This window comes from Mustela nivalis, assembly GCF_964662115.1.
Source record: "Mustela nivalis genome assembly, chromosome: 5".
Lineage (NCBI taxonomy): Eukaryota > Metazoa > Chordata > Mammalia > Carnivora > Mustelidae > Mustela > Mustela nivalis.
In genome coordinates, this window is record NC_139024.1 from 144,047,102 (window position 1) to 144,072,492 (window position 25,391).

At 38.6% G+C, this 25,391-nt stretch overlaps 1 protein-coding gene across 4 annotated transcripts in view; it reads left to right on the forward strand.

The window, feature by feature from the left end:
- Positions 1-25,391, forward strand: part of PHACTR1 (phosphatase and actin regulator 1) — a 562,751-nt gene that overhangs the window by 29,423 nt on the left and 507,937 nt on the right. For all 4 annotated transcript variants that reach the window (XM_082730196.1, XM_082730202.1, XM_082730204.1 and 1 more), the window contains one exon: positions 14,467-14,613. In XM_082730196.1, coding sequence (XP_082586322.1) covers positions 14,467-14,613 — 147 coding nt within the window. The remainder of the gene's footprint in view (positions 1-14,466; positions 14,614-25,391) is intronic.

The window sequence follows — 25,391 nt, forward strand, 5'->3', positions numbered from 1 at the left end:
CCCAGGACTCTGGGATCATGACCTGAGCCGAAAGCAGAGGCCTTAACCCACTGAGCCACCCAGGCGCCCCTAGATGAAAGATCTTAATGTGAGACAGGAAACCATCAAAATCCTAGGGGAGACCACAGGCAGAAACCTCTTTGACCTCAGATGTAGTAACTTCTAGACATGTCACAACAGACAAGGGAAACAAAAGCAAAAATGAACTATTGGGATTTCATCAAGATAAAAAGCTTCTTCACAGCAAAGGAAATCAACATAACTACAGAATGGGGTTCCTACAGAATGGGAGAAGATATTTGCGGATGATGAACCTGATGAAGGATTAGTATCCAAAATTTACAAGGACTTCACCAAATTCATTATCCAAAAAACAAATAACCCAGCTAAGAAATGGACAGAGATATGAAGAGACACTTAAAAAAAATACAGATGGCTAATAAACAATGAAAAGATGCTCAACATCACTAATCATCAGGGAAACACAAATCAAAACCATGATGAGATACCACCTCACACATTTTAGACTGGCTAAAATTAACAACACAGGAAATAACAGATGTTGGTGAGGATGCAGAGAAAGGGGAATCCTCTTGCATTGTTCATTGGAATGCAAACTGGTGCTGCCACTCTAGAAAACAGTATGGAATTTCCTCAAAATGTAAAAATAGAGCTACCCTATGACCCAGCAATTGCACTAGTATATACTCAAAGGGTACAGAAATACAGATTCAAAGGGATACATGCACCCCAATGTTTCTAGCAACTTTATCAATAATAGCCAAACTATGGAGAGAGCCCAAATGTCCATCGACTAATGAATAGATAAGTACACACACACACACACACACACACACACACACGTGCGCGAATATTACTCAGCCATCAAAAAGACTGAGCTCTTGCCATTTGCCATGATATGAATGGAGGTAGAGTCTACTACACTAAGTGAAGTGAGTCAGAGAATGGCAAATACTATATGATTTCACTTATATGTGGAATTTGAGAAAGAAATCAGGAATACATGGGAAGGGGGAAAAGAAAAAAGGGGAGAGGGAAACAAGCCATAAGGGGCTTTTAACAGTAGAGAAAAAATTGTGTTGTTGGAGGGAGGTGTGTGGCAGGTGGACTAGATGAGTGATAGAGATAAAAAAGGGCACTTGTTGGGAAGAGCACTGGGTATTGTATATAGTGATGAGTCACCAAGTTACGTAACAGAAACCAATATCGCTCTATATGTTAACCACCTAAAATTTAAAACAAAACAAAAGTACCCCCCCCCAAAAGGCTGCAATCATCAAAAGGCTTGACTAGGGCTTCCAAGGTGGCTCACTCAGAAGTCTCAGTCCTTGCGACATGAGCCTCTCCATAGGCTTCTTGCATGGTTTCTCCCATAACATTCCAGCTGGCTTCTTTCAGAGCAAGAGACCCAAAGATAAAGCAAGGTAGAAGCCATATCATTTGGGAATGATACACCATCACTTCAAGCATATTCTAGTAGTCACAGAGACCAACCTTGTTATGGGAGGGGACTTACACAAGGGTATGAATACTAGGAGTTGGGGAACATTGAGGGCTATCTTGGAGGCTGGTTATCACAACACACAGGAAGTTTTACAAGAGCAGAAAAATCTCAAAAGTAGTGAAAAACATGGCAGATGTTGCTAATATGTCTCAAGTGATTTTAGAATTAGGTATAATTTCACACACACACACACACACACATACAAGTGTAGTCCCTCTGGATAAAAAGCCACTTCTGCCAGTGTTCAAGTAGCTATTAAATTGTCTTGCATCCATCTTTATCCCATTATTAACTCAAGGAAAGCTAGATATTAAAGCTTTAAAAGAAGAGTCAGACAAAGTCGATATTAGACCCATATTATTAGAGGAAACAGTGCTGGCCTGAATGCAAGGCATGGAACCATCTCTTTAAGAGGCCACCACCTTTGGAGATTGCTGTGAACTTCAGAATTCCATAGTTCTATTCACATTGATAAATCTGAATTAGAACCGGTAAACACTGTGGAGCTGGAATTCTAGGTAGCAGTTATAAAAGCAAGGCAGTCACCCCCTCTCCTTCATGGGCCCCACAAAATTAGCCAGAAAGAAAAGAGGATTCATACCAGAACTTTGTGGAGTGGATAGCTCATTTAATGGTAACTTTAGACAGAGCTAAGATGTACTAATAATAATTCCACAGATTCTGGATTTTCTAGCAAAGTATGCATATTTATAGAAAAGAACAAATGTCTCAGCAGCTACTTACTAAATTTAGTTACAAGAAAAATCCCAAAAGTCTCCTTTTGGGATATTTTTGTAAAATCTATTTAAAATATATGTTACTAATGCAAACTTCTAAGGTTGACATTGCAGTTAATAACACTGATCCTTATTTACATTTTGTATTTTCTACATGAATGATTTTGAATGACATCACTGCATTTAGTGACATCTTATTTATTTATTTGTTTGTTTTTAGAGAAGGAGGGGGAGAGAGAGGGGCTGGAAGAGAGGTAGAGGGACAGTGAGAGGGTCTTAAGTAGACTTCATGCCCAGCATGGAGCCCGAGGAGGGGCTCGATCTCACAACACAGAGATCATGATCCATGCCAAAATCAAGAGTTGAATGCTTAAGCAACTGAGCCATCCAGGTGCCCTGGTATTATACTCATTTTGGGTGAGGAGGTTCTTGGATTTTTGACTCGTGTTAGATATGCAAAATACTGACATACATACTTCCTCTATACAGCCCGGGTTCTTCTTCTGCTGGAGTCCTTTATCAATCAGTCATTTAACTTTTAAAAATTTAAAGTTTTAAACAAAAATTCAAAGAACTCTAGCATAACTGCAGGACAGATTATCCTTTATGGTCGATACTGTATTTATCTACACCCTGTGTGAATAACTAAAAATGATAATTTTTCAGAAAGATTGAAAGTAAGGATGTCACATCATCACTAGCCCTTGGACACTCTCCTAAGTAGAAAGAAATGTGTTTGCTAGTAACTTCTAAATCTTATTAGAAAAAACTTACAGAAAAGTTGCAAAAACAAAATAGTAAAAAGCATACTTACTTACCTTTACTCAGATTCACCTATTGATAATATTTTACCCCATTTGCTTAGCCTTTGTTCTCTTGCCTCTATCTTTCTATCAACCAGTTGCTTGATCTATCCAGAGAGGAATGCCAAAGAGTATATTACTATTGAGAGAGGGAGGGGGGCAAAAAGGAGAGGGAGAGAGAATATTTACATGCAGTTGTGTGTGTGTTTGTCTATGTATATATGTACATACATATTTTTTTCTGAAGCCATCATGGTTCTTTATCCCTAATATGTTACTGTGTATTTCCTAAGAATAAGAATGGGATAGCCTCTTTCATGACCACAGCATAGCTGTCAACTGCAGTACATTTAAGGTTGATAATTTATATATTTTTAAAATTTTTGTTCAAATTCCAGTTAGTTAACATGCAGTGTGATATTGGTCTCAGGTGCATAATATAGTGACTGAACACTTCACATCACCTGGTTCTCATCACAAGTGGCTTCAATCTCCATCACCTACTTCACACATTCCCCCGCCCCCACCTCCCTTCTGGTAGCTGTCAATTTGTTCTCTAGAGTTAATAATCTCTTTCTTGGTTTGACTCTATTTTTTCCCCTCCTTTGTTCATTTTCTTTTGTTTCTTAAATTCCACATATGAGTGAGATCATATGGTATTTGTCTCTCTCTGACTAATTTATTTTACTTAACATAATGCCCTCTAGGTTCATCCACATCATTGCAAATGGCAAGATTTCATTCTTTTTATGGTTGAATAATGGTCCCTTGTATAAATATACACACTTTCTTTATCCATTCATCAGTCTCTAGACGCTTGGACTATTTCTATAATTTGGATACTGCACATTATGCTTCTATGAATATCAGGGTACATGTATCCCTTTGAATCTGTATTCTTATATTCCTTGGGTAAACATCTAACAGTGCAATTGCTGGATTATAGAGTAGCTCTATTTTTAACTTTTTGAGGAAACTCCATACTGTTTTCCAGAGTGGCCACACCAACTTTCACTCCCACCAACAGTATAAGAGGATTTCCTTACTCTGCATCCTTGTCAGCACCCGTTGTTTCTTGTGTTGGTTTTAGCCATTCTGACAGGTATGAGTTGATATCTTATCACCGTTTTGATTTGTAATTCTCTGATGAGCAGTGATGTTGAGCATAATTTTATGTGTCTCTTAGCCATCTGGAAACCTTCCTTGGAAAAGTGTCTATTCACATCTTCTGCCCATTTCTTAACCATATTATTTGATTTTTGGGTGTTGTTTGGTGAATTCTTTATAGATTTTCAATACCAACCCTTTATCAGGTATGTCATTGCAAATATCTTCTCCCGTTCCATAGGCTGCCTTTTAGTTTTGTTGATTGTTTCCTTCACTGTGCAGAAGCTTTTTATTTTGAGAAAGTCCCAGTCATTTACTTTTGCTTTTGTCTCCCTTGCCTCAGGAGACATAACAAGAAAGAATTTGCTATAGCCATGTCAGAGAGGTTACTGCCTGTATTCTCCTCTAAGACTTTTATGGCTTAATGGCTCAAATTTAGGTCTTTAATACATTTTAAATTTATTTTCGTGTATGTTGTAAGTAAGTGGTCCAGTTTCATTCTTCTGCATGTTGTTACCCACTTTCCCCAACACCAGTTGTTGAAGAGACTGTCTTTCCCATTGGCCAGTCTTTCCTGCTTTGTTGAAGATTAATTGACCATATAGTTGTGGGTTCTTTTTTGAGTTTCCTGTTCTCTTTCATTGGTCTGTGTGTCTATTTTGTGCTGGTGCCATGCTGTTTTCATCACTACAGCTTTGTAATATAACTTGAAGTCTGGAACTGTGATGCCTCCAGCTTTGCTTTGCTTTTTCACAATTGCTTTGGCTATATGGGATCTTTTGTGGTTCCATACAAATTGTAGGATTGTTTGTTCTGGCTCTGTGAAAAATGCTTTTGGCATTTTGATAGGAATTTCATTGAATCTGTAGTTTCCTTTGGGTCATATACACATTATAATAATATTTTTTTTCTTCCAGTCTATGAGCATGGAGTGCTTTTCAGTTCTTTATGTCATCATTAATTTTTTTCATCAGTGTTTTATAGTTTTCAGAGTACAGGTCTTTCACCTCTTTAACACTGATAATTTAATCTGCTCTTTGAATTTCAATTTTCTCAACTGACCCCAGAAAGTCCTTTATAGCACCTTTTCCCTGCAAGACAGGATCTGGAATCAGTTCAGTCTAAGATCTGGCTCCAGTGCAGAGCTCAGTCTAGAGTCAGATATCTTTTACCTGGAAATTTTCAAAGCCTTAATTTGCCTTTTAGAACATTGGCAATTTTTTTTAGCAGTACAGTTCCCCTTCTTTTTTAATAAACACTTCCTACTTTTGAGGTTGTCTGATATTTCCCCATCATTCTACTCAGGTTATGCATTCTAGGCTGGAACACTCCAAGAGTAATGTCATGTTCACTAGGTGTCACATCTGGAGGCACTCAATGTCCATTTGTCCCTCTGTGGTGATGGTAATTTTGATTGCTCAGCCAAGGTGTTTTCCAATTTCTCTCTTAAAACTAATAAAACTGTGGGAGAAATTTTAAGATCATGAAAATAACATCATCAAATTTTCCCCCTACACTTAGCATCTATTATGGATCCTTGCTTGTTCTTGATTTTTTTTTTCTTGCTTGATCTTTCTTACAATGGCTGCAAAACAATGATTTTGTAACTCCTGCATTCCTTCTGAACTGATGTGTCAGCTCTCCACATTCTACTGGAAGCCAAAGTCCTCCCCTTTCCTACATTTACTTATCTAGTTATTTATCCAATTAGTATCAGTTTTATCCACTTATCTATTTATTATTAGGGCTCATGAATACCCAGGATTAGTAATTTATTATTCATTAGTGAACTTAATTGTTTTTTGTGCTCACACTGTTCCAGATTTGGCCAGTGCAACCCCCTTCAAGCTGGTTCCTGTGTTGTAACATACCCCTTAATTTGAAGGAATGCTGCCTTGTTTCTGGCATAACAGGAAGCCTACTCTCATCGTTCCTTCGTTATTCCTTACATGCATTTCCAATCTGGTTATTTGTTGTTGTTTTTCATGCAGCACAGGACACTGGGAATAGAATACTTAAAAGAGCATGGTTATAAAAGACAGATATGATATAGACTAAAACTAAAGCTGAGACAGGAAAAATAAAACAACCCTACAGAATTTGGGGGTAGTGGAAAGATAATCACAAAGATGGCCCAAGTTATTAGGAAACTATTTAATCAGATCAAATTAAGTTGTTATTAATAGTGTGGTTTTGTAAATATTTGGTGCTTAAATGTGATGATTATATTTATTTGTGCATATTAATAAGCTAGACGATTTTTTTTAATTTAAAAAAGAGCTTGTGCTTTTATTTTTAAATTGATAATAGTTGGTATCAAATAACTACAATACTCCACATACCATAATATTCTTCAAGATATATTTTTATATAATAATATAAATGTTTTATTTCTAGAAGTGTAGTAAATGGTGACTAGCAAATTTTTATTAAATTGAGCACAATTCTGTGAGCTGAGAGCTTTCTAAAATTTAGAAATAAATCTGCAAATATTCATACAATGTATAGAACTGGCTTATTTTGTCTAACATTATACTTAAGAGATTCATCTGTCTTGTTGCTTATAGAGATAATTTGTTCTTTTTCATTTCCAACTAGTATGACTCTGTAATGAAGATATTAAAATCATTTTTGTATATTTTGCTTTTGATGGCCATTTGGGTTATTTCCAGTTTGGGGCTATTATGGATACATTTACTATGGACATACATGTCCATGTCATAAGACATTTGTGTGTTTACCTGTATTTATGTATAATGTGTGTAAATGGCTTTCCAGAGTGGTTTTACAAGGTTGCATTCCTACCAGCTTTCATGAGAGCTCCAGTTCTCCCACATCCTCACCAAAACTTGGCATTGAATGACTTTAAAGTCTTAGCCAGATTGACAGATGTATAATGACATGTCATTGAGCTCTTTATTTGAATTTACTTTTAAGTAATGATGTTGAGCATCTTTTCTTATGCTTATTGGACATTTGGATTTTCCTTTGTGAGAAGTGCCTATTCAAGTCTTTTGCCCATTACAAAAATATACATATCAAATTGTGTTGTCTGTCTTTTCTTTATTGTTTATAAATATATTCTAGTTACAAGTCCTGGGCGCCTGGGTGGCTCAGTGGGTTAAAGCCTCTGCCTTCAGCTCAGGTCATGATCCCAGGGTCCTGGGATCGAGCCCCACATCAGGCTCTCTGCTCAGCAGGGAGCCTGCTTCCTCCTCTCTCTCTCTGTCTGCCTCTCCGCCTACTTGTGATCTCTGTCTGTTAAATAAATAAAATCTTTAAAAACAAACAAACAAACAAAATCTAGTTACAAGTCCTGTGTCATCCACAAATCTGAAAATATCTTCTCCCATTCTGTGGCTTGCCTTTCAACTCCCCTAATGATGCCTCTCTTTATTTTTTAAAGATTTTATTTAATTTTTAAAAGATTTTATGTATATATTTGAGAGAGAAAGATAGCACAAGCAGGGGAGGAGCAGAGGGAGAAGTAGACTCCCTACAGACTAAAGAGTCTGATGGGGTGGGCTCCATCCTAGGACCCTTGGATCATGACCCAAGGATGCTTAACTGACTGAGCCACCCAGGTACCCCTAAGATTTTATTTTTAAAGTAATTTCCACACTCAGTATAGGGCTGGACCTCACAATCCTGAGATTTATAACATGCTTCACCCACTGAGCTAGCCAGGAACCCATGTCTTTTCTTTATTTAAGAACACCACCTGTAGGCAAATAATACATTATATGTTAACTAAAAAAAAAAAAAAATAAAGATAAAAAAATTGCATGTAGTTTATTTTTACTAAGTTGTTGAATATGTGAGCATAAAGATGTTTGTAGTATTCTTTTATTATTCTTTTAATAAATATAGGATCTATAGTTATTATGTCTATTTGATTTCTGATATTGGTAATTTGTATGCTCTTTATTTTTATCTTTGTTATGCTTGTTAAAAGTTAATCAATTTTATTTCTTTTTTTTTGAAGAATGAGCTTTTTGTTTCATTTACTTTTTAATTGTTTCCATATTTTCAATTGCACTGACTTCTGATCTTATCTTTATTAGTTCCTTCCTTCTACTTATTTTAGATTTATTTTCCTCTTTTCCTAAGTTCTTGAGGTAGGGTTATTGATATGAGAATTTCCTTTTCTCTTATATGGACATTTAGTGCTATAAATTCCCCTATCAACATTGTTTTAACTGCATCCCACATATTTTGGTATGTTACATTTTTAATTCTGTCTTGTGATGAATGAAAGTTCTTAACATTAGTAGCATCAACATGCCTGCTCATTCTTTTATTGTTAGTGCTTTTCATGTCCTATTTAAAAATCTTTGCTTCTGGGGCACCTGGGTGATTTAGTTTTAAGCGTCTGCCTTCAGCTCAGGTCATGATCCCAGGGTCCTGGAATTGAGCCCCGCATCAGGCTCCCTGCTCAATGGGGAGCCTGCTTCTCCCTCTCCCACTCCCCCTGCTTGTGTTCCCTCTCTTGCTGTCTCTGTCAAATAAATGAATAAAATCTTCTTAAATTTTTTTTTTTTACTTTGGTCATAAAATATACTTCTGTGAAAAGATTTTCTTCTAGAAACCTTATTGCTTCCCTTTCACACTTAGGTTCATGATCCATTTGGAATTGAATTTGTGTATGGTGTGAGATAGGGATCAAGGTTTGTTTTCCATCATATGAATATCTAAGTGATCAAGCAATATTCATTGAAAAGTCCATCTTTCCCTCACAAAACTGCAGTGAGACTCTTGTCATAATCAGGTGACTGTTTATATATGGGTCTATTAAATTCTCTGTTCTCTTCCATTTGTCTAGTTATCCTACTTTGTTTTTGAATTCTATACCTTTATATCTTGATATACCTTTATGTCTTGATATCTTCTACTGTAAATCCCCCAGCTATTTCCTTATTTGTCATGATAAAGCTAATCTTATCCCTTTGTATTTTCATTTAAATTTTAGAATCAGTTTGCCACTTTAAAATAAAAAAGCTTGAATTTTAACTGGAATTCCATTGACTCTATAGACCAATTTGAAAACTGATGCCTTTACAAAGTGTGTCTTTTAATCCATGAGCATGAGAATGGTTTAGTCATCCCTCCTCATTTATTTACTCTTCTTAATTTCTTTTTTTGAATATTTTGTAGTTTTTCATGTAGAGGTCCTGCTCACCTTTTGTGAGATTTATTCATAGGTATTTGATGGTAATGATACTATTGTAAATGGTTCTTTTTAAAGTAAATTTCTAATTTTGTCAATGTGTTGAAACAAGATTGATGTTTTATACTGCTATTACATCAGTGATGTTGTCAAATTCACTTATTATTTCTAATAGTCTGGATTCTTATAGATTCTGTGTGTATACTATCATAACATATATAACTAATCAGAATTTTATTCTTGTTTCAAATCATTATATCTTTCTAACTTCTTTTTTTTTAATATAATTTTTTATTTTTTATAAACATATATTTTTATCCCTAGGGGTACAGGTCTGTGAATCACCAGGTTTACACACTTCACAGCACTCACCAAAGCACATACCCTCCCCAATGTCCATAATCCCACCCTCTTCTCCCAAACCCCCTCCCCCCAGCAACCCTCAGTTTGTTTTGTGAGATTAAGAGTCACTTATGGTTTGTCTCCCTCCCAATCCCATCTTGTTTCATTTATTCTTCTCGTACCCACTTAAGCACCCATGTTGCATCACCACTTCCTCATATCAGGGAGATCATATGATAGTTGTCTTTCTCTGCTTGACTTATTTCGCTAAGCATGATACGCTCTAGTTCTATCCATGTTGTCGCAAATGGCAAGATTTCATTTCTTTTGATGGCTGCATAGTATTCCATTGTGTATATATACCACATCTTCTTGATCCATTCATCTGTTGATGGACATCTAGGTTCTTTTCTTTTACTTAAGTCACTGCATTGACCAAGACCTCCAGTGTAATGTTGACAACAAGTGGTGAGAATGGACAAAGTTAGGAGCCTTTTGAAAATCTAGGTACCCAGGTCTCATCCCCTCAAAATTTAGTAGGTCCAGGTTGGGGGCCTTGAAAATCTACATTTTAACAAATATTCTAAGTGTTATCAATGTACGGGTGTCCTAGAAATACACTTTATTTATAATATTTTTAAAGCTTCAATCACCTGAAGAGTTTTCTTGATTAGGATGGAATATTGCTCTCTTCTTTCTTCCTTCTCTTCCCACTTTCATCTTCTTCCATGCTAGTGATAGATGTATAAAATGTTACTCTTTCAAGCACCCTATTTTGCTGCTTCTCTTTCCTGTCTCTAGGTCTCGATATAACATGCATGTATGGGTCTTCAGTGTTAAAGTGTTGACTGGCTTTAGAAAAGAAAAAAAAATCCTCCTCCTGCATCAGCAGTTCTACTAAAAAAGAAACAATCTTTTTTAAAAAGTATATTCAAAAGTTGTTGAGATCACAGTTGAATTCAGTTCTTTCTATATACACACCCACACATGCATACACACAAACAATCATATGGGTGTTGTCACATGATAGAAACAGTATGAGGAAAAAAAAACAGATTCCAAAAGATGCACAGTTGTATAAAATAAAACTTGAATAATACGAAATCACTTGAGAGAAATATGGGTACCATGTGGTTTCCTAAATATGGCTCATTCCAAATCAAAGGAACAATGTATTTTCTTAGATTAAGAGACAAAATATGCCATGGATGTTCATGGAAGGAAGAAGAGATAGAAAAATAGCTGCAAATATCCTAGAGTATTAGAGCTGGACAGGGCCTTAAGATCCCATTAGCTGACCCCACCGTTCCTACAGCTGAGGTGACAGATCTAACCTGGTAAAGTGAGTGACTTGCCAGTGTTACTTGGTGAGGTAGTGGTAGTACTGGGCGCAGCACCCAGCTTCCCAGATTCCACACAAGAGCTTCCTGCCTGATGTCCCTCAGATAGTTTATGATAAGAGATCATATATATGGAAGGAATCCTAGAGAATAAAGAATGTGGATACATCGGAACAAACCTACTGAAGTGAGTCCTTCATGCGGGATAAGAGGGAGCTACATGAATGGGATCAATTTTGTGAACAAATTATAAGAAAGATGTGAGAAGGTAGGCAAGGTGAAAAGGGAATGGGAAAAACTAGGTAAGATAAAGAAAAGAGTAAATTAAGGAAGTAAAAAAAATGGAAGAGAACAGTCAGAAATAAAAACACAATAAAATAATTCAAGAACATGTAGATAGACATAGTATCTTTATGTCGTTTTTGCCAAAAGTGTATCTATCTAGAATTACTTCAGTAATAAAATGTCCATAATGAAATTGTATGAAGATACATTGAGATTCCTTTAAAGAAAGGTACACCTAAAGTAATGGCAACGTTAAGTTCTTAAACTTCTAAAATGCCGAAATAAGATCTAGAAATCTAAAGATATACTTCTCTATATCAAGAATCGTGAAATGTTGGGGTGCCTTGGTAGCCCAGTGGGTTAAAGCCTCTGCCTTTGGCTTGGGTCATGATCCCGGGATTCTGGGATTGAGCCCTGCATCGCATTGGGTTGTCTGCTCAGCTTCCCCCACCTCCCTGCCTGCCTCTCTGCCTACTTGTGATCTTTCTGTCAAATAAATAAAATCTTAAAAAAAAAAAAACCCAAAACCCATGAAATGTAAAATCAAAGAAACACAGGGAAAGATAAAGCTAGGTGTTTCTTCAAATGACTCTATTGGGCTTTGTTTTTAAGACATGGTTGAAGAATGAAAATACAAGGGGATGGAGAATGGCTCCTATATTGAACATTCAAGTGGTGCTGCCTTAATTCAAAGACAGATAGAGTTTTTACAGTATTCAGAATTGTTGGACTTAATTTCCTTACTTCCGTACTTCCTTAAAAGCCTGAACCTAAATGTTACAATCATAATATTGGTTTACACCCTGACTAGCCATGTAAAAACATTAACCTTCATGGTTCATTTGATGAGCCAAAGGTTCCTATTGTGCCTCCTGGGAGAGGAGGCATCCATTTTTAATTCATGTTTCACAGAGATAAACGGGACATAATCATGAGCCAAATGTCATAGAAAAGTGAATTTTAAGTGTGGCTAGTCAACCAAATACATATACTTAGCAAGTCAATATACTGATTCAGGACACAGGATTTAAAATCAGGCAGATACGGGTTTGGTCCCCAGTTCACTCCTTGCTACTCATTACTTATGTAACAACTACGTCCTTCTCTTTTCTGCTACGTCCTCTCCCTTCTTCTATTAAAAAAAAAAAATCTACTGAGCATTTACTATGTACTGGGTTCATGCCATAGACTAGTGGACCAGTTATCTGACATTGTTGAGGGAGAACATGGGAAGTTTATAGGGAAGAAATTTGTGGTGTGTGACACAAGCAAATGTGTAGATGCAGAAGTGAGCCAGACTGGGACAAATCTGAGCAGACTGGAAGCAAATAATGGGCGATGCGTTTGGAAAAACATGTTAAAATCAGGTTGTGAAGGGCTCTGCATGCCAGGATAAGCAATTTCAAATTAACTATGCAGATAATTGGCAAACAATTAGACACTGAATGGTTCAGGGGGAAGTCTAGTGCAGAAAGCCAAAGGAGGAGACTTCTTCAACTACAGTTTACTATGTACTAAAAAGCAGACAAGAAAGAAATGGATTTAACTGTTAAATGGATATGATGACCTTTAAAATAACTTTGTTTGGCCGGTGGGGATGGAAACCAGTAGTGGGGATGAAAGAGGGGATTGGGGGTTAAGACATGGAGACTGTGGGACAAGAGATCCACAGGAAGCTTAAGCGGAATGGGAAGGAAATAGTCTTGTAGAGATTGAGGAAGCAGTGAGGCCAAGGGCAGTTGTATTTTTCCTAAGATGAAGAGTTACTAGCTATGTGTGTAGTGCAGAGAGACTGAAGATTCTAGGGAGCAAGAGTTTGAACTGACAGCCAAAGTGCGGAGGGAAGTCTGGCAGAGCTGGGCCAGCTTCCCTTCTTCCTCTGAGATTCAAGGGTATGACTCGACCCTGACATCTCCTTTGTAGCAGGGAGGGAATCAAGGCAACGTTTATCTGTGTACTCCAGGTGAGCTCTTACTAGAAAGGAGAGTGGCAACATCAGGCCATAAAAAGACCAAGTGACTGAGGCTGTGGAAAGACAAACATCAAAGAGTTTAGCCCATCAATAGATTCAGTAGGAGCATCAAACCATTCTGATTCACCTTTCTACTTCCTTCTGTGCTGTGTAATGTGGGAAGTTTGCAGTGCAAACATTCAAAGAAATGTAAAGTGCCCTTGATCTTCACCTCAATGGCACAGGGCTATAGAGACTACAGGTCCAATGCAAAGACCACTATTTGTCCCCTAAGTCCCCAAATAAAGAGAAAGTTAAAGGGTAAAACAAATGGATATTTTTGTAGACATAAACACATCCTAGAAGTTAGCGATTGTAAAAGAGGGTCACTCAGCTCTGTGGGAATATGCCTAGTGTACATTCAAAGCATCAACTCTGAAAACTTTATTGCCAAACTGCTCCCAGACTTGTCTATACTTCTTTTCCTCTACTTTCCACCTCCAGGGTTCAAGGGGGCTTCTGAGGATTGCAGATCTAGTTGCATCTTAATTTGAGCTCCCGGTTGGGAAAGAGGGACTGGAGGGGTACCCCGAATGCAGTGCCCTCCTCTGTGACCACCAGGGGCTGGTACTCCAGCAATAATAATTCCACGCAAGGAAAGCTTAAGTTGGTACAACTGGCCAGGCGCCCTCAGTCTCGAGGATCCTGTGGGTTAAGGAGACCCTAGTGTGCACTTGAAGAGCAGAGTAAGTGCGTTTGGCGGGAGAGGGCACAGTGCTGACTGGGCATCTTTGCTTTGGAGTCTTCCCTTTCGCATCAGCCTATCTGTGCCAACAGCTGAAAACTGGGGCTGCGGGCAGGAGGCGGGGTGTCAGTCGGGAACACTGACCCGTTGGCCCCGTGGCTGCAAGAGGAGTTAGGGGAGCCCTGGGAGCAAGCCAGTGATAGCCTGATCTCTGCTCCAGTCCACAAATCCTTAACGGATTTTCTTTCTCTCCCTTCACCCTTTTCTCTCCTTTGCTCTTTCTTTCTCGCTCCCTCTTTTTTTTTTTTCCTTTTTCCCCTCTTTTCCCCCTCCCTCCCCGTCCCCTTCCCTTCCTCTCCCATCCCCCTCTCCCCTCCCCCTCCCCGTGTGTGAGCCTCTTCCTTTCCCCTCCTCCCCTTTTCCGCCTCTCTCCTTCTCTCTCTCCATCTCCTTCTCCCTCTCAGCTCGCCGGGCGACCCTGCTCCTGCCTCCCACATTAATGGCGGCATCTTCGGAGGATGATATAGACCGGCGGCCCATCAGAAGAGTCCGCTCCAAGAGCGACACGCCGTACCTCGCCGAAGCCAGGATCTCCTTCAACCTAGGGGCAGGTAAGGACGACCCTCTCGCCGTACACTCTCCTGCACCTCGCTTCCTCGCCTCCCTTTCCTCCGGCTGGCTCAGCCCCCTGCCCCTCCTTGGGTGTCCCCCTCCCGGCAGTGCCCTCCCTCCAGCCCCCCTTCCTACCCAGCCAGGCTCCGGGCTCGCTCAGTCGCTCTTTGTGTCGCCGGTATTCCGAGGGGTGTGTATGTGTGTGTGTGTTGCGGAGGTGGGGGAGGGTAGCGCGTGGAGCCCTACATCCGCCCAGGAGTCACACGCGGGCTTTCCCCTTTCATGAGGAGAAGAAAGTGTTGTCAGTGATAACAATGATCTTAGGAATCACCAAGGCTGTCTGGGGATGCGAGTGCACTGGCTGTGGGCGGAAGGTCTGGCAAGGCTCTGCTGGTGAGGTTTGCTGGCAGGGCTACTACAGGGTGGAACTTGTTGGTGACATTCAGACTGGTGATTTTGCTGGTTTGATACCACTGCTGCGGTGGGGGCTATGGAGAGGGTTGACAGCTAGGAACAGGACCTTATCCTTTCCCCCAAGCAGTTTGAGAACAACCTTGGGGGTGATAATAATAATAATAGGTCCATAGGCTACATGATAGGTGATTTGATTCTGTCCGTGGTACTTGTGCCCAAAGTGACCCAGATGGAATGAAGTGACACAAAGGACAACTGAGGTAAAGGAGGAAGAGAGATGGGAGGGAGGAGGATAGAGAGGGTGGGAGGAAGGAACAGAAAGAGGGAAGAAGAAGAAGGGGCAGTAGAAAGGACTGAGGGATTCAGAAAATCAAATTGCTTCAGTTGAGACCTCTCTGGGTACCTGATAAGCAGCACCCAGTGTCTGCTGTCCGCTCTGCTGCAGCTGCTCCAGATTTGCAGGCAGACCTCACTCTCTGTTACTAGTAGATGGTCATTATCACTGGGAGGAAGTTGTTCACCACTAACTTCATACTGCTGCCTTTTCTGAATGCCTCCTGAGCTCCACCCCCCACTCCACCCCCACCCCCAGCTTGTGTTTCTTCCTTTCTGAAATCCCTTAGTGTTCCAGTAATTCCAGTGCAAAAAGTGTGAGGGCATTTTCTCGGAGACCCTCCCTCAAGATAGGGTTGAAAACCAGATAATACCATTTTCCTTAGCAAACTAAATCTTGGAAATGGAACTGAATCAAAGTATGTGTTTGTGCGCGTGTGTTGGAGCAAAGGGGACCTTCAAATGATAAATACTGTATACACTATTGAGAAGTTTGGACAAAAGATTAAAATTCTGATTAGAGAAACAGGATGTGGTGTCCAAGTGACCATATCTTCACGAATGGAAGAATGGCAACAGAAAGTACCAAAGTGGCTATGGCTCTTGGAGTATTATTTTCCTGTCTCGGTGATTTGGGGTTTTGATCGTATGTTCCTTGTCACTCCTAAAATGTTTTCCTCTGGCTTTAGGGCTGAGGAAATGAGGTCTTTAGTGGGGGCAGTTTTGGCCATTTTTGTGCTTTGCTGTAGTAGCCTGTGGTCTCATTATGGAACTGTTAATCCTTCACTTGTATGTTCCACATTCAGGATGTGGTTGTGAGGGGTCTTCAGAAGGACTGAGAAGAGTTTCTTTTAAGATTGGGATTGTTTTCTCACTGAGAAATATTAGAAATATTACCATTGACCCCTTTGCTACCAAACACTGGTATATTCCTTAGGGTCTAATGCTTATTAGGACCGGAGAAAAATGGCTGGAGGGGCAGTTAGTAAAAGTTGTTTACCTTGTTTTACTTACAACAAAACAATAACATAAAATACTAAAAGAGAGCTTCAAGTTTCAGCCACTCCTGATTTGGGTTGAGCCATTTTGCCACCAGATTAAACCCAGTGACTTGCAATCTTTTATTCTGGTTGAATTACTCTGGAGGCCAATTAAATGCCTGGACTTTTCAGACAAGACTTGTCTCCCTATAATCTGGGAATAAACAAGTCCAACAGTCCCTCCTATATGTCCCTTAGAATTACCCCCCAAAAGCAAAATTAAGAAAGACACCAGCAAGAAAGAGAAATGCCATGCAGGGGATGTTGGAAAGAAGCAGCTTTGGGCTGTGTTCTGCGGTTAGGGGAGCTGTCCTCTGTCTGTGGTACTGAAACGAGGGACTGTGTGACATGACTGTAAGCAAGATATGCGGGGGAGGGGTGCCCGTCCCTCCAAGTGATGGAATCCCAGGGAAAACACAGAAGATCTAGCCACCAAAAACTTTTCTATCCCTGCCCACCTACATTTACTGCCTATTTACTATGCCTGGTGTCTACTGCTCCTCTGCTCAAATCAAGCAGTTCTGCTCTAATTTTGTGCAGGCTGCTCACTCCCGGTGCTTTGTTTATTTTCCAGCTGGTTTCTGGTTGCTTTTCTGACATAGTAAGATCTACTCACAGATGTGCCTTTCCCCCGCGTTTAAAAGTAATTGTAACCCCTGGTTTAAAAAGCAAACAGCCTTGTTTATTTCCTTGAGCAGCAAGTTGTAATTAAACTATTAGTGTCGTTATCAGCGTTACTGAACAGAGGAGCCTGCACACTTTGGATAAATTACATAATTTGGGCATAGAGAGAATTTTGTTTGTCTTTTAACAACAATTTACAAACAATTAAGCAAGGAAGCTTTACTCTGCTCTTTATTCCCACTCCTCTTCTACCCCTCAAGTAGTCACTCATTGTTTATTCTTTCCAGAAAAATTCCTTATTGCTTTAAACTATTTATGTTTAATATTTGCTTTCTCACACCTATTCATTATATGTAAACCCATGTTTAATATTTTAGAGGTTTAGTAATGCTTCATGGAATAAATATACATATATTCATTTTATTTGGCTATCACAAAATCATTTTGGATACCAACACCCTTAAACTAATCTATATAGTTGCCAAATAAAGTAGACTGGGCATTTTGAATACTAATTAAATACTTAAGCATCCTTTCAACTATATCTTGTCCCTGAGGGCACTTAATAATATCATTTCAGAAATAACTCCACAGCTTGAGTGAAGGATATACTCATTCACCTACAGTCCCATGTCAGTCAAAGAATAGCACCAAAATGTGGGTCTTAAATCATTTTATGAAGATGCAAATTTCAAGTTTCAGCCTAAACTGCCGGAGTATAGAACAGAAATTTTCAGAACCGTGACTTCCATTTTTTTCTAAAGGAGCCTCTTTTGTAGGTTTTTAGCTTCTATTCAGCACGTAGTATATTATGCTAATATTGATAATGATTGTTTACTGAAAATAGTATAAATGCCAGAGAAAATTAAGCCAATGTATCTGCTAAAACTTACCCAGACACATCAGACCTCATTTAAAACATTGAAAGAGGGTTTTTTTTTTTTCCCTGAGAAATTAAAATGTGTTATAAGGACATCGTGTAACAGAAGAATATGTTCACACTATTAGTAGCAAGTGTTTCTAATTGTGTTCTCACTTAGTAATGAACATCACTGACATCTAGCTTGTGAGAACTTACCCTGCCTTATGAGGTCATTCATTCACTGCATTGAAGTGAATGCAGTGAAGTTGCATCTTATCTGATGAATATTTTCCTATAAGCTAGTGTGTTTCTTTAATCTTTATATTGAGAGCACATAGAAGAGTATTTGACACATAGAAGGTGCTGAAACTGGAAAGTTCTCTGCAATTACATACTAAGGTGAATGGATGTGTTATGGTAAATAGAAGATTTAAGCAGACCAAAAATTACTTTGAGGATGTCAAAAGAAGGAAGGCTAGTCACCCTGATGATGATTTAGGATTGTTTAAAACCCAAAACCAATATTGAGCCACGACTGAGAACAGTAAGAACTTCTCTAATCATAAGGAAGTTTAACCTATGTTGACATTTCAGAATTGCTTCTGTGTGGAGTAGATTTTAAGTTAATAGCATGGTCAGCCTCAGAATACCTATCCTCCTTAGGAGGTCAAGATCTGTTTTAGTTTCGATGTCACCCAAGAATAGCTGTTTCTGACTTCTACTGCTTTTCCACTCTTTTAGGCACAGAGGATAAAGGCAGTCCAAATTGGCTTGTTCTGGCTACTTCTAAGAATGGGTGGGTCAGGGGTCCCTGGGTGGCTCAGTGGGTTAAAGCTTCTGCCTTCTACTCAGGTCATGATCCCAGAGTTCTGGGATCAGAGCCCCACATAGGGCTCTCTGCTCAGCAGGGAGCCTGCTTCCTCCTCTCTCTCTGCCTGCTTCTCTGCCTACTTGTGATCTCTGTCTGTCAAATAAATAAATAAAATCTTAAAAAAAAAAAAAAAGAATGGGTGGGTCAACTAGATTAAGTTATAAACTGGATTCAGGGGGTTCTCTTTTCTGCCTTTCTTGAGGAGGAAGTCTTTATCTCTTAAATTATGAAAACCTGTGATACTGAAAAGTGACAGCCCAGAATGTGCCATCATCACATAGCAATGAGAACTGTCCCTAGGCAAACTGTGAATATTGTCATACTCAACCAAGATTGTTTTACCAATATGAAGGTCTTGGCAATCATCTTCCTTTACTCTTTCAGTGAAGAGTGCCAGTGTCTCTTTCATTTCTTAAAAAAATTATTTATTTATTTATTTATTTATTTTACCGATTTCAAATTGAAGGCTGATCATATGGGTCTGGCTTTAATTTGGTGGTCGGTCCCAAAATCTCCTTGGAAGTATTGCTTCTAAAAAGTAGGAAGGGAGGGAGGGAGGGAGAGAAGGAGGAAGGTCGGAAAGCAGGAAGGAAATACTGCTTCTCACGTTCAGTAGCCACATTCCAAATGGATGACCATGTAGTTGACCAGAAACCTCTTTTATGAAACTTTCTGAGGTTCTGCCCTCCTTCTTTACTGTTATTAAAGCTAACCAACTTGGTAATCTCATTATGTAATACATTCAGATGGTACTGATGAAACTGCTTCAGGCAATATAAATAATATAAACAAAGTTAAGGAAAGTAAATAATTAACAACATGAGAATATGGGAAGCCCTTGGCTGTTAATATTTAACGTGGCTGCTTATCATGTCATCATTTAAACAGCAATCCATATGTTTATGAGACAATTCAAGTACAAAATCTGTGTCACATGGTTAAATTTTCTTGGGATCTCTGGTCTGGGCATTATTCAATTTTTTTTTTTAAACATCTAAGTATTATATTTACTATTATCTAACCACTAAATGATAAGTTACTTGTTTAGTTTGTCTATAAAAGATATATATTTTTATTTTTATGGAAGACCATGGAGATGTATTTTATATGGAAAGTATGAGTCAAGAGACAGAAAAGCTTGATTTTAATATATCTGCATCTGATAGCATGGGCAAGTCATTTAATTTTTCTAGGCTTGATTCATTCAGCCCTAAGATGAGGGATCTAGATTTTTTTTTTTAAGATTTTATTTATTTATTTGACAGAGAGAGATCACAAGTAGGCAGAGAGGCAGGCAGAGACAGGAGGAAACAGGCTCCCTGCTGAGCAGAGCCAGAGGCCAGCCTCCATCCCAGGACCCTGAGATCATGACCCCAGCTAAAGGCAGAAGCTTAGCCCACTGAGCCACCCAGGCACCCTAGGTTTTAAGACTGCTAAAGTCTCATCCAACCTAAAGATTTCCTATGAATACCTGGTACTTCTAGCTCTAGCTGTACTACTAGATATACACTATACCACTGATTTTTATATGCTATCTTATTTATGGTATAAAACATACAGTGGAATAGCATAATTATAGCAATAATTAAAAATATTTAATTACAGCTAAGTTATGAAAATAAGCTTAATTTAAAGAAGAATTGATAAATATTAATAATCAATATTCTTAATAATGTGCTAGGAGGCACATTTACATTAATCATCTTAATTAAAATGTTTTAAATTTGAATATTTAGGGATTCGAGTCTTTAACATTGTTGATGCTTTATAAATAATATCTATTGAATGATTGAATAGGTATTGGAGGAATCATGGCAGTAAATGAAAAGTGAGAAAACGAAATATAAACCCAGTCTCCCAATTGGCATTAGCCTGTCCTCTTTTATAATTAAAATGAATAGGGTATATACGATCTATATTTTCCCTTTATCCTTTTAAATTACTAGGGAAGGTAAATATATCCCTTTGGAATTCAGATAGAATAACCCTAACTTCTAGATACTAAGTGTAAAACTAGGTCATGGATTACAAAGAATTTTTTTTTTCTTTTTCTTTCCCAGCATATATGGTGACAGGAGCAAATAAATTGTTGGTTAGAATAGGTGCAAAAAAATGTATTTCATGCATATGTTTCATTGCCAACCAAAAATGTTTTAATATAACACGTGGAGTTACTCCTTGATATATGCAACTTCGGTTCGTGATTATTTATTATACAAGCAGGCATTAAGACCCAAGTGGAAGCAGAAGATAGTTTGTAGAGCTATTTTTCTTTTTGGCTTGATAAGGTGAAAAAAGGGACATGTATTATAGCCAATGTATTATGTCATGTAAACAGAAGAGGCCCTGAAAGAACTATTAATAGAGATAATATTTCCTCATTGTGTGATACAAGAATTCTAGCATTTTCCCCCTTTGTTTCATCACTGTCCCCATCCACTTTGGTCGGTGATAAAGTGGATGTGATTTCAGGAGGAAAAAAAGTGAGCCATGTTGACATCTTAATTGCTTTAATTTACAAGTCTTTTATATAATGTAAGATAGTTAAATAAAAGACAAAATCAATTTAATGGCCTTATTGAATGATGATGGATTGGTGTGACTTTCTACAGGTTGTTGAAGGACAACAGGAATAGTCACACTACTAGTTATTTAACATTTATAAAGACAAGTGTTCTGTAAAAGCCTGTAGCTTTCTTATTGATCTTTTCTACCACATCTCTATACCCTAAACTAACAATTTAGGAACAGTGTCTTTGAATAGTTAACATTTGGGCTGTAATTGTAGTCACGAGAATTCAAAGTACATCTTGGTTTTGAAACTATACTGAACATTATCAATATGATTATTTGCCATTTATAGACATAGAGATCCCATTATTTCTGGATCTCTACCAAACATATGATAGCAAGTTGGTTTAATACTCAACCATGGTGTAAACAAAGTATAGAAAGAGCTTCATTGTGCTTGAATTTATCCCTATTCCATTTGAGACCTGTGCTTTGTGGGGGAGGTGGAAGAAGGTAAGAAGAAATAATAATATAATAATACTTATTCATTCGACAGATATTGAGGAGTTGAATATGTATTAGACCATGTTTTAGACACTTGGGAAACATTAGTGATCAAAACAAACAACATCTAACCCTCATAATTTTTAACTTCTAAAAGTGGGTTATGGACAATAAACAATATAATAATTACATACATTGCATAGTATTCTATAAGTTAAGTGTTAGGGCAGAAGCAAATAAAGCAAGTTAAGAGTGTAAGGCACATGGAGGCAAAGAAAGGGATGGATTGCAGGATAGGCAACACTGAGAAGAAGGAACGAGAACCAAGTTCTCAGAAATAGGTGAAAAAATGAGCAAAAAGCCAGTATGGGTGGAGGACAGGGCAAGAGAGAGCTCAGGGAGAGCAAATGGAAAGCCTCTTTATCTGGACTGTTCCTGATATGTTCAAGACCTGGCAAGGAGCCCAGGCTCTCTGGAGAGGAAATTTGTGAGGGAACAGGGGACAGATTACACAGGATCTGGCGGGCCACTGCCGGGCTTTGACTCTCCTCTTAGTGACATGTGGGATGGTGCAGGGATTTAAGCATAAGAGTAACATGATCTGAGAAAAATCTTAAAAAGGATTACGGGGGGGGGGGCACCTGGGTGACTCAGTGGGTTAAAGCCTCTGCCTTCGGCTCAGGTCATGATCCCAGGGTCCTGGTATCAAGCCCCATATCGGGCTCTCTGCTCAGCGGGGAGCCTGCTTCCTCCTCTCTCTCTCTCTGCCTGCCTCTCTGCCTACTTGTGATCTCCGTCTGTCAAATAAATAAATAAAATCTTAAAAAATAAGGGGGGGGATCACTGGGACTGCTGTGGTGTGAGCAGACTCTTGTGGGGCAGTGAGGAAGCAGGGAAGCTAATTTGGAAGCTTTTACAGTAACCCAGAGAAATAGTGGTGGCTCAGCAATGACATACAGCAGGAACAGTGAGAATTGGTCAGATTTGTATGTATTTCAAGGGATAGCCAACAAGCTTTCATGATGGATTCAGTGAGGGTTGTAAGAGAAGGAAAGGACCAAGAAGTCCCTCAAAGGTTTGGCCTGAACAACTACAGGATAAAAGAGCCATTTTGGAGCATGGGGGAATGGTCAGAAGTTCAATTGCAGAGAGGTCAGATGTGAGATGCCTTCTAGACATCCCAGTGGAGCTATCAAATGGGCAGTTAGACAAGCCTAAGGCTAAACATGAGGTCTGGCTCAGAAATACATATTTAAGTTGTCTGCATATACAAAGTGTTTATTAACAACTACTGTGCCAAGGGCTTTATTAGCATTTGCTCATTTATATCCCATAATGACCCTATGAGATTGGCATGGTTATTACAATCCTTATTTTATCCACTTAGAAACTAAGTCACAAAGAGGTCAAATAACTCAGCAATGAAGATGTAGATAATTAGGGGAATAAGGTGAAGAATTGGAATTTGGGTCATCTTTTTAATATGACTCCAAACCCATATTCTTAGTGGCCGGGATTTCTTATAAGAGAGCAAGCTTATGTCAGCTTTGCCATACGGTCACACTTTAAGTTGAACATGGCTAAGGGAAAAAAAGAGATAGAAGTAAAAATGCATCCTAGCTCAGTATTTTAAAAATATTTGGCTAGAACTCACTAAGAAATGCATTTAGGGGCGCCTGGGTGGCACAGTAGGTTAAGCATCTGGCTCTTGGTTTCAGCTCTGGTCGTGATCTTGGGGTCATGATGTCGAGCCCCATGTTGGGCTCTTTGGTAAGTATGCAGCCTGCTTGAGATTCTCTCTCTCCTTCCCCATGCGCCCCTCCCTGCTTGCACTCTCTCTCTTTAAAAAAAAAAAAAGAAAGGGAAAAATGTGCTTTATATCACCTCAATACACACATGCATATTTAAAATTAGAATAAAATATTCCTGAAAATATTCCTAATAGATGCAAATATACTATGCTGTTTTCGATATTATCCTATCCTATCCCTTCCCACTTCATTTCATTCCAACATAGCCTAGTTACAAAAATGCTAGTTACAACCCATCTAAATGATTTTACCAACAGTCTAAAAATCATTTCTTTATTGGTCGTTTACCAGATGCTATTTCTGCACTCAGAAACAGTATTTGCAAGGAAATCCTCAAAGAATGTGGTACATTCATTTTCTTAACTGGAAATGAATCAAGGTGAAAAAGAAAAACCCCAGAGTCAAGGCCAACTTAGCTATTGGGTACAGTAGGCACAGAGTTCAGGCTCACAATACTTTTCAAGGCCCACAAAAATGTTTTAATTTCTTGTAAAGTCAAGAGAAAAAAAAATGAATATAATCCAGCCTGGTTTATATTTGTCTTTATACCAACATAGTAATAAAATACAGTATTTATTTATTTATTTGTGGTGAAAGGGGCAAAAATGCCTAGGAGCCACGGAAGTCACAATGCAGCCCTACAGAATACAAAGAGGAACAGTCCTTTCTTTTCCAAGGTAGTCTAGTGGTTGTGTGGATATACTTTTGAAACTATGCTTCTTTGTTTCAAACCCACACTCTGTCACTTACTAGCTTTCTGTTCCCTCACCTTTCAACCTCCTCTGATCTCAGTTTTCTCACCTATAATATGGAATTAATAATGGTGACAATCTTGGAGGGTTTTTGTTGTTGTTTTTGAAGAGCAGATAATTTTATTACATGTGAAAGGCTTAGAATAATACTTGGCATATAGTGAGTATTCAATACACAAGTGGAGGGCACTCATCTTTGTTCAATTCTTCCAAGATACTACAAAACAGAAAAGAATGAGAAGAATGAAAAGAAAAAGAAAAAAGGAAGTTGCCCATCTAGTTACCATATCTTATAGGACCAAATGAGCTACAAATTCAGGAACTTCCACATAAGGAACAAATTTTTTTAGCTAAATTTTACATCTATTCAGTGCTTCTTGTCTGGAGTATTGAATGAATATGACAGGCCCAGAATGAGAAAGGAAGTCACCGTCCGACTCTAAAAGTTAAGGAAATGTACATTTAATGTCTATCCTCTGACTGAAGTTGAGTGGATCAACCTTGAAATATCTTTTACAAATGGCCACTTGGAAATGACTATTCCAGTAGAATAACTACTGGAATTTCCAGTGATCCCCTGAACATGGAAGAGGTGTTTTGTGGAAAGGGTGGGGGGGAGCAGAGAAAGGGATATAAGGAGAAGAAAGGAGGAAGGCAAAGAGGGAAGGGGAAAAGAAAGAGAATACAACTTTTTAGTTTGAGAAGTCTTCAGTGTTGGCCAGGTGAACATCAAAAAATCACAGAATCTTAACTTTTGAGAGCCAGGAGAAGCATCTTCTCTCTCCAGAGTCATGGGCACAAGTGTTCTGTGACAGGTTTGGAGATTTGTTGATCTCAAAATCTGAGTCTGCTACTGAAGGGCTGAATCATCTCTGAATCTTTGAAACCTATAACATGGGAATAACAGTCTGCCTCATTTTTGTTGATACTTTAAGGACCAAACATGAAAATGTTTTGCCAAGAGCCAAGTACTATGCAAAGGCAAGAAACAGATGTGGTCTGGGTGAATGAGATAGCTTTAAATGTCTGGCTGTGCCACAAATAAGGCATGGGAA